General features: G+C 42.0%; 6 protein-coding genes across 9 annotated transcripts; 1 reads left to right on the top strand and 5 right to left on the bottom strand.

The window, feature by feature from the left end:
- The first annotated feature begins 43 nt into the window (after positions 1–43).
- gmppb (GDP-mannose pyrophosphorylase B) lies at positions 44–7,334 on the top strand. 3 transcript variants are annotated; one of them, XM_041034845.1, is made up of 10 exons: positions 44–133; positions 607–803; positions 894–974; positions 1,147–1,195; positions 1,598–1,740; positions 2,097–2,255; positions 2,450–2,528; positions 4,233–4,360; positions 4,459–4,641; positions 5,337–7,334. In XM_041034845.1, the coding sequence occupies exons 2-10, from the start codon at positions 675–677 to the stop codon at positions 5,466–5,468; spliced, it is 1,083 nt and encodes a 360-aa protein (XP_040890779.1). In that variant the 5' UTR covers positions 44–133; positions 607–674; the 3' UTR covers positions 5,469–7,334. The 3 variants fall into 3 exon arrangements, with proteins under 3 accessions (XP_040890779.1, XP_040890778.1, XP_040890780.1); XM_041034844.1 differs by having other exon boundaries at positions 52–133; positions 586–803; XM_041034846.1 differs by lacking the exon at positions 44–133 and adding an exon at positions 154–281.
- A 1,337-nt stretch (positions 7,335–8,671) lies between these two features.
- On the bottom strand, positions 8,672–10,881 carry LOC121178827 (E3 ubiquitin-protein ligase TRIM35-like). Its single transcript, XM_041033218.1, has one exon. The coding sequence runs from the start codon at positions 10,190–10,192 to the stop codon at positions 8,756–8,758; it is 1,437 nt and encodes a 478-aa protein (XP_040889152.1). The 5' UTR covers positions 10,193–10,881; the 3' UTR covers positions 8,672–8,755.
- LOC121178823 (E3 ubiquitin-protein ligase TRIM35-like) lies at positions 9,787–17,222 on the bottom strand. Of its 2 annotated transcripts, none has more exons than XM_041033213.1 (2): positions 14,892–17,222; positions 9,787–9,797 (listed from the first exon to the last, which is right to left on the bottom strand). In XM_041033213.1, the coding sequence occupies exon 1, from the start codon at positions 16,683–16,685 to the stop codon at positions 15,240–15,242; it is 1,446 nt and encodes a 481-aa protein (XP_040889147.1). In that variant the 5' UTR covers positions 16,686–17,222; the 3' UTR covers positions 9,787–9,797; positions 14,892–15,239. The 2 variants fall into 2 exon arrangements, with proteins under 2 accessions (XP_040889147.1, XP_040889148.1); XM_041033214.1 differs by lacking the exon at positions 9,787–9,797 and adding an exon at positions 11,384–11,469 and having other exon boundaries at positions 15,291–17,222.
- LOC121178828 (E3 ubiquitin-protein ligase TRIM35-like) lies at positions 11,440–13,016 on the bottom strand. The gene has a single exon (XM_041033219.1). The coding sequence runs from the start codon at positions 12,862–12,864 to the stop codon at positions 11,440–11,442; it is 1,425 nt and encodes a 474-aa protein (XP_040889153.1). The 5' UTR covers positions 12,865–13,016.
- A 9-nt stretch (positions 17,223–17,231) lies between the features above and the next one.
- Positions 17,232–19,356, bottom strand: LOC121178826 (E3 ubiquitin-protein ligase TRIM39-like). Its single transcript, XM_041033217.1, has one exon. It carries the CDS (start codon positions 19,118–19,120, stop codon positions 17,684–17,686), a length of 1,437 nt encoding a protein of 478 aa, XP_040889151.1. The 5' UTR covers positions 19,121–19,356; the 3' UTR covers positions 17,232–17,683.
- A 133-nt stretch (positions 19,357–19,489) lies between these two features.
- LOC121178824 (E3 ubiquitin-protein ligase TRIM35-like) lies at positions 19,490–21,815 on the bottom strand. The gene has a single exon (XM_041033215.1). The coding sequence runs from the start codon at positions 21,581–21,583 to the stop codon at positions 20,141–20,143; it is 1,443 nt and encodes a 480-aa protein (XP_040889149.1). The 5' UTR covers positions 21,584–21,815; the 3' UTR covers positions 19,490–20,140.
- Positions 21,816–22,277: the final 462 nt, after the last annotated feature.

Raw genomic sequence — 22,277 nt, 5'->3', positions numbered from 1 at the left:
TTGACACCGTGGACCGGATGTTGTCTGTATCACGTTGTCGTGACGTGAGCTCGGGTTTGAACAATCTTACGTGTCATTCTCAGAGTTTCAGTGATTCAGAAATATCCCGAGCACTTTCGGTGAACACATTCCTGTAAGTTTTCGCCGTCTTTATTTACTTTCACACAGACCGAAGACGCGAGCAGGAGGCTGTAGTTAGCAGGCGGTTAGTAGTTAACTGCTGTGAGTTAAGTCAGGTGCTTGTTAGCGAGCTTAGCTAACGTGAGCTAGCTACAATCACTGTAAGTTCGTTTGTGTCTGAAACTAAAACATGAGCCAGTCTGAATTTACCTCTCCAAAGCTCGCTCAGATGTAGCGACTGAAACGTGCCGATGTTAATACACAAATTGTCGCTTTTCATGGTTTAGCGACAGCTCTGTAGTAGTGTGTTGGTAACAGGGCTAAAGTTAGCTGCTGGTGTTGTGATGAAATTATAACCGGTTTTAATCTGAGTCTCTCCCTGTGTGTGCTCGTTTTGTCTTCTTGGCTCTACATAGAAACTAAAATAAGACAAGTATACTAAGATGTAACGTCTTCCTTCATCAGACTCTCTTCTGTCCTGTTCAGGCTGGTTCTGGTTTCCTCATTGATGAGCTCTGGTCACCCTGGTTAACAGTTGCTAACTTGCTAGAAGCATGAAGGCTTTGATCCTGGTGGGAGGGTATGGAACCCGGCTGCGACCGCTCACCCTGAGCGTCCCCAAGCCACTGGTGGAGTTCTGCAACAAACCCATCCTGCTGCACCAGGTGGAGGCGTTGGTCAAGGTATGGTGGAGATTTAACTGTACTGCTGATGTGTCATGTTGTGCTTCCAGCTTTATTAAAGGTAATCTGTCACTATGTGTGTGCGCACAGGCCGGGGTGGACCATGTGGTTCTGGCGGTGAGCTACATGTCAGAGCTGCTGGAGAGAGAGATGAGAATCCAGGAGGAGAGAGTACGTACAACACGCCACTACACTGGAACACTATTACAGCTGTGATACAAACCAGCACACACATTGGATGTTTTAGTAGTGTACTGGTGAAGATTAAAAAACAAGTTACATTACGTTGTATAATCCGCTTATAATCCGTTTATCAGTCCGTGTTTCTCTGTTTTCTCCTCAGCTTGGGATTCGCATCTCCCTGTCTCATGAGAAGGAGCCTCTGGGAACAGGTGAGTTTATTTGTCCACATATTTTTGGCCATATAGTGTAGTTTCTGACCCGGAGATGGGAATTGAATCGCTTCCTGTGTCTGAGAGTCCAGTCTAGTTATCCAGTGTCTAGCTGTAGTGTATTGTAGTAGAGCTGCAGCTCATGATTTTTTTCATTATCAGTTAATCTGATGATTATTTTCACAAATAACTGACTGATCTTTTTTTCTCTGAGTTGCCAAAAAACAGCGAAAAATGCATAACTGTTTCCTGAAGCCCAGGGCGATGTCATCAAATTGCTTTTGTTTGACAATGAGTCCAAAATATTTATAATTATATTTAAGAATTATATTTTTAAAAAACTGAAATTTTAACTTAATAAAGATGAGACGTTAATATGTGTGTGTGTGTGCTTGTGTACAGCCGGTCCTCTGGCGTTAGCTCGAGAGCTGCTGAATGTCGACAACGAGCCGTTCTTCGTCTTAAATTCAGACGTCATTTGTGATTTTCCCTTCAACGATCTGCTGCAGTTCCACCGCAACCATGGCAAGGAGGGAACCATTGTGGTGAGAGAGACAGAGACCGAGATGAAAAGTGTTTTGTCAGAGTAAATTTGCTTAGATGCAGACTGACAACCTCTGCAGAAGGTCCAGTCAGATTTTGTTTATTTTGAGCTGATTTCTGAGAGGAACAGGGTGAAGCCTGTGGTCATTAGTTCCAAATTACGTCCATCAGTGTGGAGGATCATTTTAGCCAAACTCAAAATTGATAGAAAAAATGACAAACGATTATACTGTCATACTCAGGTCCGGAATATTCTGTCATAATTAAATTTGATGTTGAAAGGACAAATGGATAGGGTGTAATGGCAGTGAGAAACTGGAAAGTGAAATTGTGTGTGTGTGTGTGTGTGTGTGTGTAGGTAACTCGGGTGGAGGAGCCCTCTAAGTATGGTGTGGTGGTGTTTGAGGCGGACAGCGGGAGGATCCATCGCTTCGTTGAGAAACCACAGGTCTTTGTCTCTAACAAGATTAATGCCGGCATGTACATCTTCAATCCCAGCATGCTCAGCAGGATACAGGTGAGACATGTGTCATGGTATTACTTGTTAAATTTTATGTTAACATGTTTAAATTGAAGCAAGAAGTGCTGAGATTTTGTAAAACTCTATTAAAAGTGCAGTTCTTTGTATAGATATTTGTCCATAAATGTATCTAGAAGCAGCGTTTTTTTTTTGTACATGGTTGTGATTTCTCTTTTTGTGCCTGTGCACAGCTGAGACCAACGTCCATAGAGAAAGAGATATTTCCCGTCATGGCAGAGGAGGGACAGCTGTATGCCATGGAGCTACAGGGTAAGTATTACCACTACTGCGCTGTACAGTACAGGACAGGCATAAAAATCAGGGTATACTACCATTACTGTTGTGGCAAAGTTTAACTGAATGTATATGAAATTACAGGTGTTTGGGTTAAGGGCAGCAGGCGGCTTGATAGATGAGACGCCACCTTTGTAATGATGGATGAATTATTTGTAGCGGAGTGGAAACAGTGTGTGCCTCTACCCACTGTAAAAGTATATCAGTAAAAGTTTTGCAGCTTTAACGACCGAAAACATTCAAAACAAGAAGGAGAAAGTCTGTGACACACGTCTTCTTTTAGCAGGCAGCAGAGATGGATTAATTTTATTTATGTGAGAAACACCGTGGTAACATGATAATAGGATTCCTTGTGTGAAGTTGACCTGTGTGCTTGCTCTGCTCCCTGCAGCTCACAGCTCTACCAGACGTAAGTGTTTGGGCTTTTCTTCGCACCTGAACTCGTGTAGTTCTGGAGAGGAATCGTTTGTAGAGAAGCACAGACACCAACAAAGATTAATCTCTCAGTCTTAATCCACTCCTCCTCCAGCAAACAGGCTGGATTCTCTTGTGTTCAGATAAAGATCATGGTAGATCAGAACACACCTCGATCCAAATCAGTTGGAGTGATCTGTTATCAGTGCTTCTCTAGATCCCCATCCCTCTCTGGGAGCGATCAGCTTTGTCTGAAACAGTGGAACCATCTAGCTGAGCAGTTAAACCTCCCTCTTGTCCTGTAGTCCAGGCAGGCGGACCGGTCTGAGTTCCTGACTCTGGTCCAGGTCATAGTGGCTTTGTTTCCCTCATAAGACATTGTGAGTCTGTGATGAAGCACTGAGCAGTTTGTTCAACCGTGAGAGGATGACTGACGGTCCTTGTGATTTCTGGCAGAGCATTGACTGAACTGCAGATGGAATAAGGTTCATCAGCCTGGATTTTTCCACTTCTTCTGGATCTGCTGTCAGAGCAACATGACAAAACATTTTGAAGTTCACATGATGTGTTCTCTCCTTAGGGAAACATATAATAATATAATATATAATAATTGGGCTTCTCTGTGTCTTTGATGGGTGTTGCTGAATAATTCCAACAGTTTCATTTTCATAATAAAGATGTGCACAACTGTACAGGCTTAAAACAATAAAATTAAACCAGTTCAGTTTAGTGAAATATTTTAAGCTAGTTTGGGATTGAAAAATTTTCAACTAAAATGTGCTAACTGACACTCAGTGATATGGTATGGTATATGATATATTTTCAGTTTTTATTTTAATTTAATTTTTAACTTTTCATTATTTCTCAGCATTTTCCAAAGCTCGCATGAGGTTTAAGATACATTTTCTGGCTTCCAGACAGCCATTCTGTGTAATTTAATTTCTGAGAGAGAGATTGTTGCATTCCAGTGCAGCTGTGAGCAGGAAACAAAATAAAAACTCTGCAGGTTGTCAGAGATTGTAGTCAGTACAAAAAACATAAAAAAAACCCCACCAGTTTGGTCCTTTTAAATATGGGAATAACTGGTCAGTCTGTCTCTGCTGATCATGTGACCTCGTTCTTCAGTACCTCACCTGTCGGAGATCACAAGGAAACTTCTGGTTTTGTGCTCTTGTTTCCATGGTAACTAACTGCTCTCACTGTCTGTGTCTCCGTATACTGCGTGTCTGTCTCCCTCGGTCTGTCTGTCTGTCTGTCTGTCTGCAGGTTTCTGGATGGACATCGGTCAACCTAAAGACTTCCTGACAGGGATGTGTATGTACCTTCAGTCGCTACGACAACACGCTCCTGAGAGGCTACGCACAGGGCCCGGTTTCCTCGGCAACGTTCTAGTGGTGAGTGAAGCTAGTTGACGTGATGGAAGCACAGTTCAGATTAAAAAAACAAACATCATTCATCATGATTGCGTCTTCTCTCTTTCTTCCGTGTGCAGGACCCAACGGCTCAAATTGGGGAGAACTGCACCATCGGTCCGAACGTGACCATCGGTGCCGGTGTGATTGTGGAGGACGGCGTCAGGATAAAACGCTGCACAGTGCTGAAAGGGTCACGGGTTCGATCACACTCCTGGCTGGAGAGCTGCATCGTGGGGTGGAGCTCCTCTGTTGGCCAGTGGGTGAGTAGAGGACTGTGGTCACCAGATTTTTTCCGAGCTAAGATCATCTGTCTGAAGTTGAATTTTTCTGTGTGAAGTTCATTTTAAAAACAATAGAGTTACTTATCACAGGCTTTAGGGAAAAACTCATTAACATACTGCTCCTGTCTGACCTCCTGTCTGTGTGTGAAAGTACTTTGGAGAATTTAAATCCAATAGGTTTTACTTTTTATGATTATTTTACTGTTTATGATTATAGAGGACTGAACTTGCAATCCGTGATTTCTTTCATTGTTATAATCTTAAAAATTACATAATTACATAAATTACATAATAATAAAAATATGACTGAAACGTACTTTAATGTAGATAATTTAATTCCTGGGAGCAGAATCTTGTGGCTTTTACTTTCCAGTTGTTAGTTTTTTTATGTTTTCGTTTTATGTTTGGAGCAGCACAGAAAATAGTTTTTAATATTATGCCCCTTTGATATGTTGAATTATTAAGTTATTTGTAACTTAGGATCTTCATGATCTCCTGAAAAAATGCAACACGTCAACAACAGTGTTAAGACAGTGACATGACATGAGCAAGATTTTGTGATTCACGTCCAGCATGAGTGGTTTGTCCATCTGATTGGATGCCGTGGTAAAAGTTTGTGTTGTGGCTGTTGTCAGGTGTGATGATGACTCGTTCGTGTTAATCTCTGTCGCCAGGTTCGTATGGAGAATGTGACGGTGCTGGGGGAGGATGTGATCGTGAATGACGAGCTTTACCTGAACGGTGCCAACGTCCTGCCTCACAAATCCATCAACGAGTCGGTCCCAGAGCCACGGATCATCATGTAGCATCGGGTGGAGGAGAAAAGCTCAGCGCCTTTTATACGAACTGGACTGAACACCCAAACTGTGCCAGAGAGAGAGGGACGAAAAGACAGGATGGAGAAGGAAGGAGGAGGAGAGAAAAAGGAGCAAGACAAGGTTTTTTTTTCTTTTTTAAATTAATTTGGACTCGTTTTTAGCCCTGCTTGGCTGCACCTTCCATCAATCAGAAACAATGGCGTAAGCATGAGCATGTGATCTATCAAAAAGCAGCCGCCCCATCAGGCTCATTAAACTTGTCACATGTCACATTTTCAAGTGAAACGTCAAACGCTAAAGTCCTGAAAATGGCAGATGGTAAATGTGAAGGCTGCTTTAATGGAGAAAAGGTAAGGTAGGAGGGCTGGTTTACCTGGGGGCTGGTGGAGGGACTACTACTGAGTGTACTGAGTGTGTGTAGGGAGGAGGGGGGGGGGTTAGAGAGCCATACGAACACTGCTGCTTAGATTCACTATGCATTTACATGTCTTGGACAGCTACAGAGTATCAGCGAACACGCCCAGAAGGATCAGACTACATCTACGTGTTTCTCTGCTGCAGCAGATACTGGAATCATGGCTGACGATGACACTTGTTGGTTATAGTTAAAGCTGCACTGCAACATTTTTTGGCGTCTTGGACGCAGAGGGACAAACTGTGAGCACATCTGAATTTTTAACCACCTTAAAAAGCTGTTATGGTGAATGTTTTAGCAAAGAGTTGCTTTTTTTACACATCCAGCAGCCACAGAGAAACACTGTCATTCAGTTAGAGCCATGTTTGTGTCAACCCGACGAATGTAAGTCAAAGTGTTTTTTTATGTAAAAGTTTTGATTAGAGCGGCTTTAATCAAGTACGTGTCAGTTCTGCCTTGTTGCCTCGGTTTTTCTGTTCTTTCCTTTAATCCTGAAAACTGTGTGCTTCAATGCCAAACCAGTTATAGCTCTGTAAAAAGTTAGGCATAGCAAGGTTTTCTTTTTTTTTTAAACAACAAACTGCAGTTTATCAAGTACAGATATTTGAGTTAGACAGTGAAACTGTAACAGGGATATTTTACTTTCAAATATTGTGTTGTTTTGACATGTTTTTCATTTGTTTGGTTACTGGATATTTTTCGCTGTTTCCAGCATTCATCTCCAGCTGAGGCTGCTGGGAATTCACTCTTTACTTTTAGAGGGATCCGGTCAAGAACTGAATCGTTGGACAAGGTAAAACTTTGTTGGAGACGCGAGATGAAAAGTCGTTGTCATTAGGATTCATCCGTTGGTAAGAATGTCTGAACTAAACTTCATGGCAATCCTTCCTATCGTCGCTGAGATATCTCACGCTTCACCAAAGTGTTAGACCGACAGAATGCCTAAAGACTAAAGTTGCTGAGTTTAACGTTTTTTGAATGAGGTGTATTAATAAATATAAAGGGAAGAGTCTGTGTGAAACAGATTTCACTCTTCTCAGTCAAATGAAGGGGATTTATTAACCTCACCTCTGATTCATGTCGTCCTTGTTGTAAAAACGAATCGTTTTAACGTTCAGCAGATATGACTTTACATCAGTAGACTTTACCTGATAGAGTAAAATAAACCGGTGAACCTTAACGGTTGGAGGCTTCTGGAGCTCGTCACTTCAGGCGTCCATGGTTTTGTCAGCTCAGATGCACAGAGTTTAGTACTGATGGATCTTCAGGTGATACCTGCTGTCAGTCCAGGCACTCAACACTGATCTCTGAACACAGTGCAGTGGTTCTATGGTTGTTATGCAGTTAGTGATAAACAGTATTTACATGTAAAGGCTTTGACTGTGTCTGAATGAATCTTGTAATGAAGTCTTTTTTTTAAAGAGAATAATATAATCTACTGACCACATTTGCACCTCATTGCTTTATTGGGATGTTAAAGCGTCACTCATATGTACATGTGAAAATCAATTTACTGCTCTGTTTGTAGTCTTCCAGCCCATCTCAGCCTGGGACTACAAACAAGAGGTATGAAGTCTGAAAGACATGGGTGTAAACCAGGCAGACGAGATCTGATGAAAAATGCTAATGAGTTGCATTATGGGAAATGTAGGATCCAGTGTTTCAGGAGCATGACCCATACTATAAATGTCAAGTCAAGATGTCTGACCTCTGATCCTTCAGTTTCACTAGTTTTCTCTCGTCTGTCTCACTGTGTACTCTAATACTCTAATAAAATCCAAATGTACAGTTTTAAGGTGATTTTACTGTTAGTTTTAAGATTATTTTGTTTTTTATTTTTTTCTGTGGGAGCAGCAGTGGTTTACTTCTCCTACTAAGATAGCTAAAGGCCTAAAAATACAGTTTAAGCAACAAATTGTAAACAACAGAGATATGACTTTTTTCTCAAAAGTTTGTGACTCAGTTCCTGAAATACTAAAGACTTTTCTACAGACGACACAAGTTTTCAGTTAAATTTTATTACTTTACTTTCCAAATATCATGACTTGGATTTAGACTGCATTCCGGAAATCTCCGTCAAAGTACAGGATTTAACTATAAACCAAGGGGTTTTAGCTCACACTCAAAATCTCTGGGAACATTTTAATTTGAAACCATCGAGATGTTTTTCTGTTTTAGTTTAAGAATTATATTGAAAAGTAGCTAAGAAGTATCTCAAAAAGGATAATCAATAATGTAGAGTTCACATTTTTAAGAACTCGACCTGCTTTCACATTTTCATTTGTAGTAAGTTCAAAATTGCATAATTCTTTCCTCTGTCACAGTCCAGATGAACTTTGATCCTCTGGAGCTTCTTCTTCACTGACAGAACTTTACCTATGGGTGGTGGTGAAGCTGCTGTGTATTTTCCATCAAGGGCATACATTTCCCAGAATCCAGTCAGTATTTTTCCCTTTCTCCGGAAGGACTCCCATACCACACCTAGGGCCCAGTATTTATCATGTTTAACCTCAGCGTCCCAGCTGTGAGACCCTGAGTTAAAGGCCTCTGAGCCCAGGACAATGTGGTGATAGTCAAACCACTCTGGATTGTCAGGAAGCTTCTGACCTGAAATTCACAGTATATAGCGTGCATGATCATGGTTTCTTATATCCCTGACACACTGACTCTGTTTATTTATATACAAATATTTCACCTGTGTTGAAAACCTGTGGAGAAACAATTTCAGATTACATAAAACATTTCTTTTTTTCATCAAAACTCCTGGAACATGTGTAGAATCACTGACATGCCAAGTGATAGCATTTCTGAGTAGCCTTACTTAAACTGAAAATAATAGTACATAGCATACTTAGCTAATTTAAAAAACTGACCATAGGCTTGTTGATACAGTGGCCGTGTCCTGTTCCACTGTTACAGAGACTTTCACAGGTAATATCTTCAGTGGGAGTTGTGTTGGGTCGACAAGAGATGGAAACACCCTTTCAGTGAAAGTGTGTTTAAAGGTGTGTATGTGTGTGTTAGTATCAAGATCATAGAACGACAGCTTTCCTCTGTCACAGTCCAGACGAACTCTGATCCTCTGGAGCTTCTTCTTCACTGACAGAACTTTATCTGTGAGTGGTGGTGAGGCTGCTATGTATTTTCCATCCAGGAGACATATTTCCCAGAATCCAGTCTGTATTTTTCCCTGTCTCTGGACAGACTCTCCTACCACACCTAGGGCCCAGCATTTATCTTGTTTTATATCAACATCCCAGTTGTGAGACCCTGAGTTAAAGCCCTCTGAGCCCAGGACAATGGGGTGATGGTCAAACCTCTCTGGATTGTCAGGAAGCTTCTGTCTCTCTCCATGTCTCACACTGGTCAGATCTTCAGACAGGATGAGGTCTGGATGAGCAGTGTTTGGATCCAGAATCACAGGAGTGTAGGAGACCATCTCCTTCATCTTGTTCCAGATGTTGAAGGTCAGGTTGCCCAGGTGTTTGGCCACATCTATCAGAGCTCCCGAAACCAGCCCTGGATCATCCGGCAGGGGACACTGCTGGACTCTTTTGACTGCAGCCTTGTAGTTCTGCAGGAATGAGACGTCTTCAGCTCTCAGATCCTTTTGTGTGGCTCTGATTGTGTTTGACAGAGCTGCTATCTCTCTGCTCAGAGCCTCAATCTTCTCCTTCATCATCTGACTCTTCTGCTCCTCTTCCTCCCTCAGAGCAGTGATCCTGGCCTCCTCTTCCTGTTGTAGAAACTGGTGAAGCTTCTTAAACTGCTCCTTAATCTCCCTCTCTGTGAGCTGGACCTGGACTTTAATGTGTTCTGTTGTTTGATCACAGTTTCCTTTAACTTGTTCAAAGAGCTTCAGTTTCTCTTGTAAAGGCTCCAGAGATTTCTGAAGCTCTTCCCTGTGATCCTGTGCTGCTTCATCGATGGGTCTGAAACTGTGGTTGTTGTGTGTTTTTGAATCTCTGCAGACAACACACACCGGCTCCTGATGATCCAGACAGAAGAGTCTGTGTTTCTCAGAGTGCAGACTGCAGAGAGGCTCAGACCCTGCTGAAGCTCTCTGATCTCTCCTCTGTACGAAGGACTCACACAGGTTCTTTAACGCCAGATTACGAGGAGGATCACTCAGCAAAGGTACTGTCTTACACACTGGACACTCCTTTTTTTCTTTCTCTGTCCACCATCTCTGCATACAGTCTTCACAGAAACTGTGGCTACATGTTAGAACAACAGGATCTTTAAAGATGTCAAGGCAGATGGGACAGGACAGATCCTTTTCTGACTGAGAGGACATTTTGTCGCTGCATGAAGCAGGAAACACAGTAGGCAGAACAACAAAGCAGAACCCAGTCAATCCACAAAGTTCACTTACAGATAGTTTCTGTTTGAGTCCTAGCTCCTCTAAATGTCCTGTTCATAATGTGGAATCAGCGGCAGGTTGAGCAGGTATCCAGTAGTCCAGTAATCCCAGTGGCACCAGTGTATGTCCTCCTTTCTGTGACCTGATCTGTGATCAGTCAGCTGGTGAATATTAAACACACCGGGCACAAGGAGCCACATCGCTCCTATAGTTCAATGTCCATATGTGTGGAATGAGGAACACACACAGCTCACATGTCCATTGGCTGAACCCAACCGCACCTTAAGTGAATACATTTTATGTGTGGCAGTAAAAGTAGGTGTTTAGTGAACAATTCATTGTTTATCAGTGTTAACTGTGGTGGTTCTGGAGTCAGGAAGGGGAGAGGGGGCAGATGTCTTTGTACACATCGACCAATAAGTAAGAAATGTCAAAATTACAGTGAAGGTGATTCAAAAACAGTGTCTCATGATGTAGTTCATGTTCATAGTTGTTTTTCAACTTCAGAATGTTTTGCAGAGTACATCTTGGTCACAGTTTTTTAATTATAAAATTTAAGCCATTTATCAAAACATTTATTGTGATATATTAATATACAAAAAATATATCTACATATATATATATATATATATATATATATATATATAGAGAGAGAGAGAGAGAGAGAGAGACAGAGAGAAAGAGAGAGAGAGAGTATTCGAAAATTCCAATGTCAGTGTAATCAGCAAATATTCAGTAATGGATACAAACATACCAACGTTGTCTGGTACATACTGTAACCTTATCTTAATATTGTAAGGAATAACATTATCACAATCATGCCGTCTCCACCACGAGTATCATCATCACCATCTTCTTAGAAATAAGAAAAAGAAAAACAATAAAAGTGACAAAATCAATGAAAATCTGCCTTCTGACACACAGCTAAGCCTTAACTAACCTGAAAATCATAGTATATAGTGTGCATGATCATGGTTTCTTATATCCCTGACACACTGACTCTGTTCATTTACATACATTTCCCATGTTTGCGAAACAGACAAAAACGTAGACAATTTCTAATTACATAAAAGATTTGTCTCGTCAAAAGTCCTGGAACATATAGAATCACTGACGTGCCAAATGATAGCATTTCTGAGCAGCCTTAATTAACCTGAAAATAATAGTATATAACAAACAGGTTATAGGCCTTTTGATGCAGTGGCCGTGTCCTCTTCCACTGCTACAGAGATTTTCACAGGTAATATCTTCAGTGGGAGTTCATTCGTGTTTGCAATGTATGGAAACACCCTTTCAGTGAAAGTGTGTCTAAAGGTGTGTATGTGTGTGTTAGTATCAAGATCATAGAACGACAGCTTTCCTCTGTCACAGTCCAGACGAACTCTGATCCTCTGGAGCTTCTTCTTCACTGACAGAATTTTCTGTGGACGTGGTGGTGAGGCTGCTGTGTATTTTCCATAAAGGAGACATATTTCCCAGAATCCGGTTTGGATTTTTCCCTGTCTCTGGACAGACTCTCTTACCACACCTAGGGCCCAGTATTTATCATGTTTAATCTCAACATCCCAGTTGTGAGACCCTGAGTTAAAGCCCTCTGAGCCCAGGACTATGGGATGATAGTCAAACCTCTCTGGATTGTCATAGAACTTCTGTCTCACTCCACATCCCACACTGGTCAGATCTTCAGACAGGATGAGGTCTGGAGGAGCAGTGTTTGGATCCAGAATCACAGGAGTGTAGGAGACCATCTCCTTCATCTTGTTCCAGATGTTGAAGGTCAGGTTGCCCAGATGTTTGGTCACATCTATCAGAGCTCCTGAGACCAGCTCTGGATCATTCGGCAGGGGACACTGCTGGACTCTTTTGACTGCAGCCTTGTAGTTCTGCAGGAATGAGACGTCTTCAGCTCTCAGATCCTTTTGTGTGGCTCTGATTGTGTTTGACAGAACTGCTATCTCTCTGCTCAGAGCCTCAATCTTGTCCTTCATCATCTGACTCTTCTGCTCCTCTTCCTCCCTCAGAGCAGTGATCCTGGCCTCCTCTTCCTCTTGCAGAAAGTGATGAAGCTTCTTAAACTGCTCCTTAATCTCCCTCTCTGTGTGTTGGGCCTGGGCCTTAATGTGTTCTGCTGTTTGATCACAGTTTCCTTTAACTTGTTCAAAGAGCTTCAGTTTCTCTTGTAAAGTTTTCAGAGATTTCTGAAGCTCTTCTCTGTGATCCTGTGCTGCTTCATCGATGGGTCTGAATCTGTGGTTGTTGTGTGTTTTTGAATCTCTGCAGACAACACACACTGGCTCCCGATCGTCCAGGCAGAAGAGTCTGAGTTTCTCCGAGTGCAGACTGCAGAGAGGCTCAGACCCTGCTGAAGATGTCTGATCCCTCTCCAGTAAGAAGCCCTCACACAGGTTCTTTAATGCCAGGTTACGAGGTGGGCCACTCAGCAAAGGTACTGTCTTACACACTGGACACTCCTTTATTAGTTTCTCTCTCCACCATCTCTTCACACAGCCTTCACAGAAGCTGTGGCTACATGACAGAACAACTGGATCTTTAAAGATGTCGTGGCAGACGGGACAGGACAGATCCTTTTCTGATTGAGAGGTCATGTCGGTGAGTGAAGCAGGAAACACAGCAGGCAAAACAATGACAAACGAAACCAGTGAAGTAGGGTCGTTCCTGGAGGGTTACCGTCACTTTGCCGGTTAAAACTCCCCTTGAGATGTGGAATCAGCAGCAGGTTGAGCAGCAGTATCCCAGTGTTCCCGGTGTTCCCAGTATTTTTCCAATGTACGTGTTCACTGCCGTGTTTGCTCTGAGGGTGAACCTTGGACTCTCCCCTCTCAGAGTGAAACTGTGGTGCACGTCACTTAATGTCCACGTGGGCAGTGGCGCGCAGAACATGAACCAACTGACAGGAGCCAAAGTTTTGAGTTGCTGGTGAAATCTGAACAAATGTAGAGTTGATTAAACTCTGGACAGAGTCAAATTCTCTCTCTTCTCTGTAACTGTCAGTTGGCGTCCAAATGAAGTGTTCCTGTTTTAACATTAGCTGCTATTTTACTCAGGACCTGGATTGAACACTTAAAAGTGTAAACTCAACTCCGTCATGAAAGTCTGCAGACTGCGCTTTTCACCTGGGGCTTAAGTTCACTTTATTCGGTAAGTAAGTTCTTTCTGTTACTGTTATGTTTTAATGTTGATATTTCTGTTGTCATGTTTAAATAATGAGCCACTGTTTTACTAACCTTAAACACGTGACCGGTGATGATAACTTATTCATACATTTTAAATTGATAAAACGTTTCCTTTGTTGGCAAGGATAGTATCTATGATTAAAAGGATGATTGGTGCGTCAGCCTTGGCCGTTGACGTTGACTTCTCCGCCGGCAGCGAGGAGAAAGACGCAGCGGTAATGGCGACGGTGGCTCCTCTCCCGCTAACCGCGGTGCCGCAGTACGTTGTCTTTTTGGTCAAACGAAAACATAATTACAAAACTTTATGTGATCTTTGCCCAAAAACAACAACACTTAAAGATAACAGGCATTATATCAAATCCAAGTTAAATACACAACACTACGCACTTTAAAGAACAATAAACACATTTTGAAGGCACCTGAATCTTCCTCATGAGACCACTGTAAGGCCGTGGAGATCAATTCTTCACCCCAAACTGTAGCTCTGCAGTCGCACACAGGCGACGCCTTTGCGACTGTGTTTGGTGTAACCGATCCCAGAAACACACCTCACCTTACCTGGGCTGTTTATAGAAAACAATAGTGAAAGTTTTATTGTGATATCTCAAATTCTTAGGTGCCCTCTGCGACATAAAAATGACTAAAACTTTTGTCTTTTTAAGGTTCTTTATTAATATCATTAATGGGACATTGCCAAATTCCATGTATTTCTGAGCGTATACAGAAATACAGACACCGTCATACAAGCTTTCATTGCATCACGTTTAGATTACTGAAATGGTCTACTAAATAGCATAAATGAGAAAACAGTTCATAGATGTCAAATAGTACAGAATGCAGCAGCCAGACTACAAACCAAAATCAACAAATATCATATCAAAATACTCCCCTCCTAATGTCTCCACATTGCCTACCCAATTATTACAGTTACAGGCAGCTTTTGACCCTGAGGCTGAGAATGACTGTGGTAAATATGGACAGGAGTCCAGGCAACTGAGTGTATTTTGGAAGCAGAAGTGACTTAAAAAGATTGTTATCACAAATATATCAACAATATCTATGTATATGTCCACTGATAAGTAACAATAAATGTCAGTTAAGATTATTTAGGTTAATTCAAAAACTGTCTCAATGGCATAGTTCAAAGTTTGTTTTTTTCAACTCTAGAATGTCTTGCAGATTACATTTTGGCCACAGTTTTTCAATCGTCAGATTTAAGACATATTTGTCTTAATATTTATTTGCTATTATGTTTCTGTACAAAAATATATCTACCAATATATTGTTATATAAAATATACTGTATTCTAAAAATTAAAATGTCCGTATGAGCAGGAAATATTCAATGCTGGATGAGTTCAACCAAATGCATACAAACATTATATGGTACATATTGTAACCTCATGTTCTTACTGTCATTGTAAGAAAGAACATCATCACAATCATGCTGTCTCCACCACAAGTATCATCATCACCATCTTCTTACAAATAAGAAAAAGAAAAACAATAAAAGTGAAAATCTGCCTCTTTTGGCTCTATCAGCACATTTTTTGACAGACCTAAGCCTTAGAAAAGCATTTCCAAGTAGCCTTACCTAACGTGAAAATAATAGTACATAGCATGCTTGAACATTCCTTTTAATTTACATACAATATTTAAAAACCACTGGAGAAACAGACAAAAACAGTTTCAAATTACATAAAAGATTTCTTTGTTTCAGCAAAACATGGCAAGTGATAGCATTTCTCTGTAGCCTTACTTACTTGATAATAACAGTATACAGCATGCTTAGCTCAGTTTAAAAACTGACCATAGGCTTGTTAATGCAGTGGCCGTGTCCTGTTCCACTGTTACAGAGACTTTCACAGGTAATATCTTCAGTGGGAGTTCATTCATGTTGACAATGTATGGAAACACCCTTTCAGTGAAAGTGTGTTTGAAGGTGTGTATGTGTGTGTTAGTATCAAGATCATAGAACGACAGCTTTCCTCTGTCACAGTCCAGATGAACTCTGATCCTCTGGAGCTTCTTCTTCACTGACAGAACTTTATCTTTGAGTGGTGGTGAGGCTGCTGTGTATTTTCCATCAAGGACATACATTTCCCAGAATCCCGTCAGTATTTCTCCCTTTCTCCAGGAGGAATCCTGTACCACACCTAGGGCCCAGTATTTATCATGTTTCACCTCAACATCCCAGCTGTGAGACCCTGAGTTAAAGGCCTCTGAGCCCAGGACAATCTGATAATAGCCAAACCTCTCTGGATTGTCAGGAAGCTTCTGTCTCTCTCCATGTCTCACACTGGTCAGATCTTCAGACAGGATGAGGTCTGAATGAGCAGTGTTAGGATCCAGAATCACAGGAGTGTAGGAGACCATCTCCTTCATCTTGTTCCAGATGTTGAAGGTCAGGTTGCCCAGGTGTTTGGCCACATCTATCAGAGCTCCTGAGACCAGCTCTGGATCATCCGGCAGGGGACACTGCTGGACTCTTTTGACTGCAGCCTTGTAGTTCTGCAGGAATGAGACGTCTTCAGCTCTCAGATCCTTTTGTGTGGCTCTGATTGTGTCTGACAGAGCTGCTATCTCTCTGCTCAGAGCCTCAATCTTCTCCTTCATCATCTGACTCTTCTGCTCCTCTTCCTCCCTCAGAGCAGTGATCCTGGCCTCCTCTTCCTCTTGTAGAAACTGATGAAGCTTCTTAAACTGCTCCTTAATCTCCCTCTCTGTGTGTTGGGCCTGGACCTTAATGTGTTCTGCTGTTTGATCACAGTTTGCTTTAACTTGTTCAAAGAGCTTCAGTTTCTCTTGTAAAGGCTCCAGAGATTTCTGGAGCTCTTCTCTGTGATCCTGTGCTGCTTCATCGATGGGTCTGAAACTGTGGTTGCTGTGTGTTTTTGAATCTCTGCAGACAACACACACTGGCTCCTGATGATCCAGACAGAAGAGCCTGAGTTTCTCAGAGTGCAGACTGCAGAGAGGCTCAGACCCTGCTGCAGCTCTCTGATCTCTCCTCTGTACGAAGGACTCACACAGGTTCTTTAACGCCAGATTACGAGGAGGATCACTCAGCAAAGGTACTGTCTTACAAACTGGACACTCTTTTTTTCCTTTCTCTCTCCACCATCTCTGCACACAGTCTTCACAGAAGCTGTGGCTACATGTTAGAACAACAGGATCTTTGAAGATGTCATGGCAGATGGGACAGGACAGATCCTTTTCTGACTGAGATGACATGTTGGTGAGTGAAGCAGGAAACACAGCAGGCAAAACAATGACGATGGAGAACAGTTGAATGAGGAAGTTCCCTTGAAAGCTACTTTCACTTTGCCGTTGCTCCTTTAAAATTCCTGTTCAAATGTTGAATCAGTAGCAGGTTGAACGGCAGTATTCCAGTGCTCCCAGTATTATTTCCATTATAGTGTTATGTGAATTCCTGAGTTTGGTCTGATGGTGAAGCTCCAACGCACAGCTCAGAAAGTGAAACTCTGTTGTATGATTCATGTCACTTCATGCCCATATGGGCGGTGGCATACAGAACTTACGTAGTGCATGTCTCTGGAAGGTTAAATGGCTCATAATTCCTCTTCTTATGAGAGCAGGATTGCTGTAGTGTCCAGTTTTCTTTTGTTAAAGCAGATAATTGTTCATCTCAATAAGTAACAAGAAATGTCAGAATTATTGTTAAGATAATTTGGAAAGTGTCTCCATGACTTTGTTCATTTTCAAAGTTTATTTTTCTCAGCCCTAGAATGTCTTGCAGAGTACATCTTAGTCACAGTTTATTTTTTTAAAATGGTCAAATTTAAGAAATATTTATCACAATATTCATTAATGTTTTACCTTTATATACAAAAATTTGTATCTGCAAATGTAGAGTTATATAATATATATTGTGTTCTTAAAATTAAAATGTCAGTATAAGCAGTAAATATTCAGTATCGGATGAGTTCTACCAAATACATAACATTATATTGTAACCTCACCTTCTTCGTCATTATAAGAAAGAACATTATCATAATCATCAGAATCACGTTTACCACATGAATCATCATCACCATCATCTTAGAAATAATAAAAAGAAAAAAATAAAAGTGACAAAATCAATGAAAGCTTTTCTTTTTTTTCATTTGACTCTTTCAGTACATTTTTTGACAGAGATAAACCTCAGAAATGCATTTCTGAGAAGCCTCTACTTAACCTGAAAATAATAGAACATAGCATACTTAGCTAATTTAAAAAACTGACCATAGGCTTGTTGATGCAGTGGCCGTGTCCTGTTCCACTGTTACAGAGACTTTCACAGGTAACATCTTCAGTGGGAGTTCATTCATGTTGACAATGTATGGAAACACCCTTTCAGTGAAAGTATGTTTGAAGGTGTGTATGTGTGTGTTAGTATCAAGATCATAGAATGACAGCTTTCCTCTGTCACAGTCCAGATGAACTCTGATCCTCTGGAGCTTCTTCTTCACTGACAGAACTTGATCTGTGAGTGGCGGTGAGGCTGCTCTGTATTTTCCATCAAGGGCATACATTTCCCAGAATCCAGTCAGTATTTTTTCCTTTCTCCAGAAGGACTCCCGTACCACACCTAGGGCCCAGTATTTATCATGTTTAATCTCAACATCCCAGTTGTGAGACCCTGAGTTAAAGCCCTCTGAGCCCAGGACTACGGGATGATAGTCAAACCTCTCTGGATTGTCAGGAAGCTTCTGTCTCTCTCCATGTCTCACACTGGTCAGATCTTCAGACAGGATGAGGTCTGGAGGAGCAGTGTTTGGATCCAGAATCACAGGAGTGTAGGAGACCATCTCCTTCATCTTGTTCCAGATGTTGAAGGTCAGGTTGCCCAGGTGTTTGGCCACATCTATCAGAGCTCCTGAGACCAGCTCTGGATCATCCGGCAGGGGACACTGCTGGACTCTTTTGACTGCAGCCTTGTAGTTCTGCAGGAATGAGACGTCTTCAGCTCTCAGATCCTTTTCTGTGGCTCTGATTGTGTTTGACAGAGCTGCTCTCTCTCTGCTCAGAGCCTCAATCTTCTCCTTCATCATCTGACTCTTCTGCTCCTCTTCCTCCCTCAGAGCAGTGATCCTGGCCTCCTCTTCCTCTTGAAGAAACTGATGAAGCTTCTTAAACTGCTCCTTAATCTCCTTCTCTGTGTGTTGGACCTGGACCTTAATGTGTTCTGCTGTTTGATCACAGTTTGCTTTAACTTGTTCAAAGAGCTTCAGCTTCTCTTTTAAAGGCTCCAGAGATTTCTGAAGCTCTTCCCTGTGATCCTGTGCTGCTTCATCGATGGGTCTGAATCTGTGGTTGCTGTGTGTTTTTGAATCTCTGCAGACAACACACACTGGCTCCTGATGGTCCAGACAGAAGAGTCTGTGTTTCTCAGAGTGCAGACTGCAGAGAGGCTCAGACCCTGCTGAAGCTCTCTGATCTCTCCTCTGTACAAAGGACTCACACAGGTTCTTTAACACCAGATTACGAGGAGGATAAGTCAGCAAAGGTACTGTCTTACAAACTGGACACTCCTTTTTTTTTTGCTCTCTCCACCATCTCTGCACACAGTCTTTACAGAAACTGTGGCTACATGACAGGAGAACAGGATCTTTAAAGATTTCATGGCAGATGGGACAGGACAGATCCTTTTCTGACTGAGAGGACATTTTGTCCCTGAGTGAAGCAGGAAACACAGCAGGCAGAACAACCAAGCAGAACCCAGTCAATTCACAAAGTTCACTTACAGTTTCTGTTTGAGTTGTAGCTCCTCTTTGGTTGAAATGGCATCCAACAGTCCAGTAAACCTAGTGGTACCAGCCTATGTCCTCCTTTCTGTGACCTGATGCGTTTTCAGTCAACTGGTGAATATTAAACACACCGGCCACAAAGAGCAGCAGTGCCACACCGCTCATGTAGTTTTATGTCCACATCTGTGGAATGAGGAACACACACAGCTCACACATCCATCGGCTAAACACAACCACACCTGAAGCGTACATGCCTTACATTAAGGAGTGGTGGCAAAACCAGGTGTTTAATGAACAATTCATTGTCCTACAGTGTTATACTGTCTCAACACTCCTCGCACAGGAAGCAGGCCACAGTTATCCTGACTGAGTCCAACCAGCCCAAACTCCCCCCTCCTATTGACGCCAACAGTAACCAGGCCACCCACACAGGTTTCTCAGTGTTAACTGTGGTGGTTCTGGAGGCAAGAAGGGGAGAGGGGGCAGATGTCTGTGTGCATGTTGATCAGGAAGTAACAAGAAATGTCCAAATTACAGTTAAGGTGATTCAGAAACAGTGTCTCATGATGTAGTTTATGTTCAAAGTTGTTGTTTTTCAATGAATGTTTTGCAGAGTACATCTTGGACACAGTTATTTAATTATAAAATTTAAGCCATTTATCAAAACATTGTGATATATTAATGTGCAGAAAATTATATCTACCAATATATTGTTATAGAATATATATTGTATTCTAAAAATTCCAATGTCAGTATCATCAGCAAATATTCAGTAATGGATACAAACATACTAACATTGTATGGTACATACATACATACGTAACTGCATTTTTTTCCATTTGACTTTATCAGTACATCTTTTTTACAGCGCTAATCCTCAGAAAGGCATTTCTGAGCAGCCTGACTTTAGCTGAAAATAATAGTATATAGCATGCTTAGCTAATTTTTAAAAACTGACCTTCGGCCTTTTGATGCAGTGGCCGGGTCCTGTTCCACTGTTACAGAGACTTTCACAGGTAATATCTTCAGTGGGAGTTCATTCATGTTTGCAATGTATGGAAACACCCTTTCAGTGAAAGTGTGTTTGAAGGTGTGTATGTGTGTGTTAGTATCAAGATCATAGAATGACAGTTTTCCTCTGTCACAGTCCAGATGAACTCTGATCCTCTGGAGCTTCTTCTTCACTGACAGAACTTTATCTGTGAGTGGTGGTGAGGCTGCTGTGTATTTTCCATCAAGGACATACATTTCCCAGAATCCAGTCAGTCTTTTTCCCTGTCTCTGGGCAGGCTCTCCTACCACACCTAGGGCCCAGTATTTATCATGTTTAATCTCAACATCCCAGCTGTGAGACCCTGAGTTAAAGGCCTCTGAGCCCAGGACTATGGGGTGATAGTCAGACCTCTCTGGATTGTCAGGAAGCTTGTGTTTCTCTCCATGTCTCACACTGGTCAGATCTTCAGACAGGGTGAGGTCTGGAGGAGCAGTGTTTGGATCCAGAATCACAGGAGTGTAGGAGACCATCTCCTTCATCTTGTTCCAGATGTTGAAGGTCAGGTTGCCCAGGTGTTTGGCCACATCTATCAGAGCTCCTGAGACCAACTCTGGATCATCTGGCAGGGGACACTGCAGGACTCTTTTGACTGCAGCCTTGTAGTTCTGCAGGAATGAGACGTCTTCAGCTCTCAGCTCCTTTTGTGTGGCTCTGATTGTGTCTGACAGAGCTGCTATCTCTCTGCTCAGAGCCTCAATCTTGTCCTTCATCATCTGACTCTTCTGCTCCTCTTCCTCCCTCAGAGCAGTGATCCTGGCCTCCTCTTCCTGTTGTAGAAACTGGTGAAGCTTCTTAAACTGCTCCTTAATCTCCCTCTCTGTGTGTTGGACCTGGACCTTAATGTGTTCTGCTGTTTGATCACAGTTTCCTTTAACTTGTTCAAAGAGCTTCAGTTTCTCTTGTAAAGGCTCCAGAGATTTCTGGAGCTCCTCTCTGTGATCCTGTGCAGCTTCATCAATGGGTCTGAAACTGTGGTTGCTGTGTGTTTTTGAATCTCTGCAGACAACACACACCGGCTCCTGATGATCCAGACAGAAGAGTCTGAGTTTCTCAGAGTGCAGACTGCAGAGAGGCTCAGACCCTGCTGAAGCTGTCTGATCCCTCGCTAGTAAGAAGGCCTCACACAGGTTCTTTAACACCAGGTTACAAGGTGGATCACTCACCAAAGGTATTGTCTTACAAACTGGACACTCCTTTTTTTCTTTCTCACTCCACCATCTCTTCACACAGTATTTACAGAAACTGTGGCTACATGACAGAACAACAGGATCTTTAAAGATGTCATAGCAGATGGCACAGGACAGTTCGTTTTCTGAGTGAGAGGACATTTTGTCGCTGAGTGAAGCAGGAAACAGCAGGCAGAACAATGTCGATGAAAAACATTCGATTGAGGAAGTTCGCTTGACGGTTACTTTCACTTTGCCGTTGCTTCTTTAAAACTCCTGTTCAAATATGAAATCAGCAGTATTCTTGTGCCCCCACTGTTCCCAGTATTATTTCCACTGTTTGCTCTGATGGTGAATCCCAGACTCTCCACTCATAAAGTGAACCTGTCATTTGTCATTTCATGGCGATATGGGCAGTGGCATACAGAACTTACGTAGTGCAAATCTATGGAAGGCTGAATGGCTCATAATTCATCTGCTTATGAGAGCAGGATTGCTGTAGCGTCCAGTGCTCTTTTGTTAAAGCAGATAACATGTTTGGAAATCAGTAGCTGTCATTGTGAAAAAGGAACAAATTTCCCATTCAGGCCCTTTGGAGGCTTCTGCTGTGAAAAGTTCTTTGCTATCTGCTCTTTTATTTTTTATTTTTAGATTAGTCATACCAACAAACCTTTATTTTAAACAACTGTTTGCAAATATTAAAGTCAGTGCACAAAATTCTCAGTGTCTCCATATACATGGATGGTCCAGTATTGCATGTCAAATCCATTCATTTAAGCCTGGACAGTTCAGTTGGGTGTTTGGAGCCCTGAGAGAGAAGGGTGTCAGATCTTTATTAAGTTAATATATTGACAGC

The sequence above is a fragment of the Toxotes jaculatrix genome, chromosome 3 (assembly GCF_017976425.1).
Source record: "Toxotes jaculatrix isolate fToxJac2 chromosome 3, fToxJac2.pri, whole genome shotgun sequence".
Classification (NCBI taxonomy): domain Eukaryota; kingdom Metazoa; phylum Chordata; class Actinopteri; family Toxotidae; genus Toxotes; species Toxotes jaculatrix.
The sequence above is the reverse complement of the archived record's forward strand: the minus strand, read 5'-3'. Positions and strand labels throughout refer to the sequence as shown.